At 39.9% G+C, this 3289-nt stretch overlaps 1 protein-coding gene across 1 annotated transcript; it reads left to right on the plus strand.

Moving 5' to 3' along the window:
• The first annotated feature begins 1089 nt into the window (after positions 1 to 1089).
• LOC134945419 (noggin-2-like) lies at positions 1090 to 2987 on the plus strand. The gene has a single exon (XM_063934683.1). The coding sequence runs from the start codon at positions 1116 to 1118 to the stop codon at positions 1770 to 1772; it is 657 nt and encodes a 218-aa protein (XP_063790753.1). The 5' UTR covers positions 1090 to 1115; the 3' UTR covers positions 1773 to 2987.
• Positions 2988 to 3289: the final 302 nt, after the last annotated feature.

Genomic DNA, 3289 nt, shown 5'->3' on the forward strand with positions numbered 1-3289 from the left:
GTCAGCGAAAGAAAGAAGGAGCTTGCTCTAAAAGAACTCCCTTGCACACACACACACAGCTCCATGTGTTTGCTGTCTCACTGCCCTCTGTGTCTTTTCATTTGCTCTTAAAGAAAAAAAAAAGGCTTGCTACCCTCTATACAAAAGCTGGAGCCAGAGGAATTGTGACAAAACCCTAATTCTCCAGCAGCAAATTCCAGGATAAGAAGCTCTTCAGTAACAGCACCTCGTGCATAAAGGATTCATTTAAAATTACGAGGGAGAGAGAGAGAGAGAGTGAGAGAATACTCATCCCTGAAGATGAAGTCTTACCTCTGTGAAGGTCTGGATCTATTCTGGGAATTTGGAACTGTCTAAATGAGCGAAATTCCGCCTTTGTATTATATATAGGATCTCACCAATTTGCTTTTTTCCCCCTTTTCTTTGAGACATTGAACTTGGAAACTGCATGCTTTGGATGAGATATTAGCGTACGTCTCTGCCTATAATTTCCCCAAATTGGAAGGATTAATTTTAATTATTTTTATACCATTGGCTCCGGGCTCAATCCAGACTATATTGCAGAAGTCTAGACAAGTTGTCCTAGATGTCACCATGGGGATGGAGACTATTCCTCTGTGAATTTTTATGTTCTGTGAGCCAGCTCCTGCACTGGAGTAAGAAAGAGGGGGGAGAGGCTGGACCAAAAAGTTAGTGAAAGGGGTAAATTAAATATCTTTGCCTTCCTTGTGTGGTTCTCCGTGCGGACAGACACAGCTACCTCTCTGTGAGAAACTTCCTGGCTCCACAAGGCTGGAGATCGCATACAGAATATCCATCTGTGTGTCTGTCACACACACCGCTGATCTATTTAAAGCATCTTCTCTGGACTTTGTGTCTATTTATGAGCTGTGCAAAACAGACCAGGGAGAGAATATAAGCAATTTGCGTGGGGAAATAACATTTACTTAAAGCCATGTGTTCCCTCGACTCTTCCGCATGCTAGAACAGCCTATCGGATTATTCTTAGAAGTTGCTTACCTTTAATATCTATAAATCCGTTGACTGAACAAGCGGGAGGGGGTGGGGGGGGGGGGGGGGAGAACCTTGTTCTTCTCGGAAGGGGGGCAAAAATCATGAAGAGGATAAATCTGCCTCAGGCAGTTCTGCTTTGCTCCTGTTTGGTTTTAGTCCACCATCAGGGCTCCTGCCAGCCGTTTCTCAGGTTCAGACCCTCTCCCAGCGGAGACTTACCTGTCTTACCTGTCATCGAGCAGCCAGATCCGGAGCAGGATCCAAAAGAGCAGGACTTGGATGAGAGGGCATTGAGAAAGAAACTTGGCAGCAACTTTGACCCTAACTTTATGGCAGTGGTTTTGCCCAACCTTGTTAACACATCCACCCAGGATTCATTGACAAAAACAAAAACTCTTGGCTCACTACCAATTGAGCTGAAGAAGATGGACCTCAGTGAGGCACCTTATGGTGGCAGGATAAAGATTGGGAAGAAAGCCAGAAGGAAGTTCTTGCAATGGCTGTGGGCTTACACTTACTGCCCGGTACTGTACACCTGGAAGGACCTAGGTGTGAGGTTTTGGCCAAGGTTCATAAAAGAAGGACAATGCTTTGGAGAGAAGTCCTGCTCCTTGCCAGAGGGCATGTACTGCAGGCCCCACAAGTCAGTCACCAAGATCTTTTTAAGGTGGCACTGCCAGGGATGGTCAAGGCAAAGGTTCTGCACGTGGATCCCTTTCCAGTATCCCATATTATCAGAGTGCAAGTGCTCGTGTTAACGGCTGCTCATCGGCGGAAAGACTTGAGAGCTGACTGAGGCACTGGGTAACCCTTGCACTGTTAAAGGACAAAAAAAAACTGGTGCTTTTTTTTTGCCATTGACACTGGGGAAGTGAACACAACCATAGTCCCACTGGTTGACAGTTGAAAACTTTTGGAGGTGTGGGAGTGGACTCCCTTAACCCTTTCTTGTGCTTTGCCGTGGAGTTACTGAATCAGGTACTCATCATGAGGCCAGACATGGACACGCAGAAAAGAAGGAAAAAAAACAGAGACACACAAAAAAAGGAATTATTGCCATAAATTAATATTTTATTCTGTCGGGTTAATAATTCATGTATGAAGTATTGATAGAGAAAAGAAAGTATTATCCTCCCCAAACTTGCACTGTTAATAACTATAATTATTCATTCTTATTATTATTATTATTATTATTGTATTATTGCTATGTATATTATTTTTAAAGCTTGATAAAAAAAAGCATCCAGAAGTAAGCACATCTATTCAGATGTTTTATTTTTATATGTAATATAGCTTTTTAACAGAAATAAAAAGAAAACCATATTAATAAAGCAGAAAAGGGGATTTTAAATCAAGTCACCAGCATTTTTTTTGTAAATATTTTTTTTTTTTTACGTAATATTGATGTCATTTTCTGCTAGCCTTATTTTCTTTTTGGAGGGTATCTGTACAATATGTGACATATGGACCACACGCTTGTAATTTATCTATCTAGCGTAGATTGGAAAAGAGCTTCTCCTTTAACTTAACCCCTGCACTGCCACAGCACAATACACCCCGAACCAATTTCTGCCTCACTGTCTCCCATCACAGTTATTGGTGATCTTGTTGTCCCCCTCCCCCAAATAAAATAAATTTGAAACTAACATGCAGATCTTCTTAGATCTTTTTATGATTCATTAATATTATTAACAAGTGAACAATTATGAATGTTTAAAGATGTTTTATAAGAGAGTGATATCTTGTTTTTCTTGTATAATGGATAGGATGCTAGGCGGGAGATCAGGATATCTTTGTACACACTATTTATTTATATGGTTTGCAGACAATTACAACAAAAGTAGCTATAAGAAAAATATTGGTCGAATAATACTTGAAATGTATCTTTTACATAACAGTGTAAATACAATTTAAAAAGAGATTTACCTATGAGAAAAAGCAAGACATTTTAGTAATAAATATTCATTGGTTCAAGAACAAAAATAATCCTCAGTGTCTGTTTTATTCTATATGGCCGATACTTAATATTCACAAATATGAGACATTAACGTACGATAGCACCAGATATTTTTCTCCATTTAGCGGATTATTGAGATTACGGTGAGTGAGACTATAGTGCAAGTGCTGTAACACATTGGTCTTATTTAATAACAGCTTAATAAAAAAACTACTGTAACACATAACAACCAATAGGAGCTCAGCTTTTATTATTGTGACTACACAGGTCTGCTAAAACCTGATAGCTCATTGGTTGCTGTGGGTTACAGCACAACAT

This window comes from Pseudophryne corroboree, chromosome 7 (genome assembly GCF_028390025.1).
Source record: "Pseudophryne corroboree isolate aPseCor3 chromosome 7, aPseCor3.hap2, whole genome shotgun sequence".
Taxonomy (NCBI): Eukaryota; Metazoa; Chordata; class Amphibia; order Anura; family Myobatrachidae; genus Pseudophryne; species Pseudophryne corroboree.

Coding starts and splice junctions, on each gene's coding strand:
- LOC134945419 (XM_063934683.1), top strand. CDS start 1,116: ATGAAGAGGATAAATCTGCCTCAGGCAGTTCTGCTTTGCTCCTGTTTG.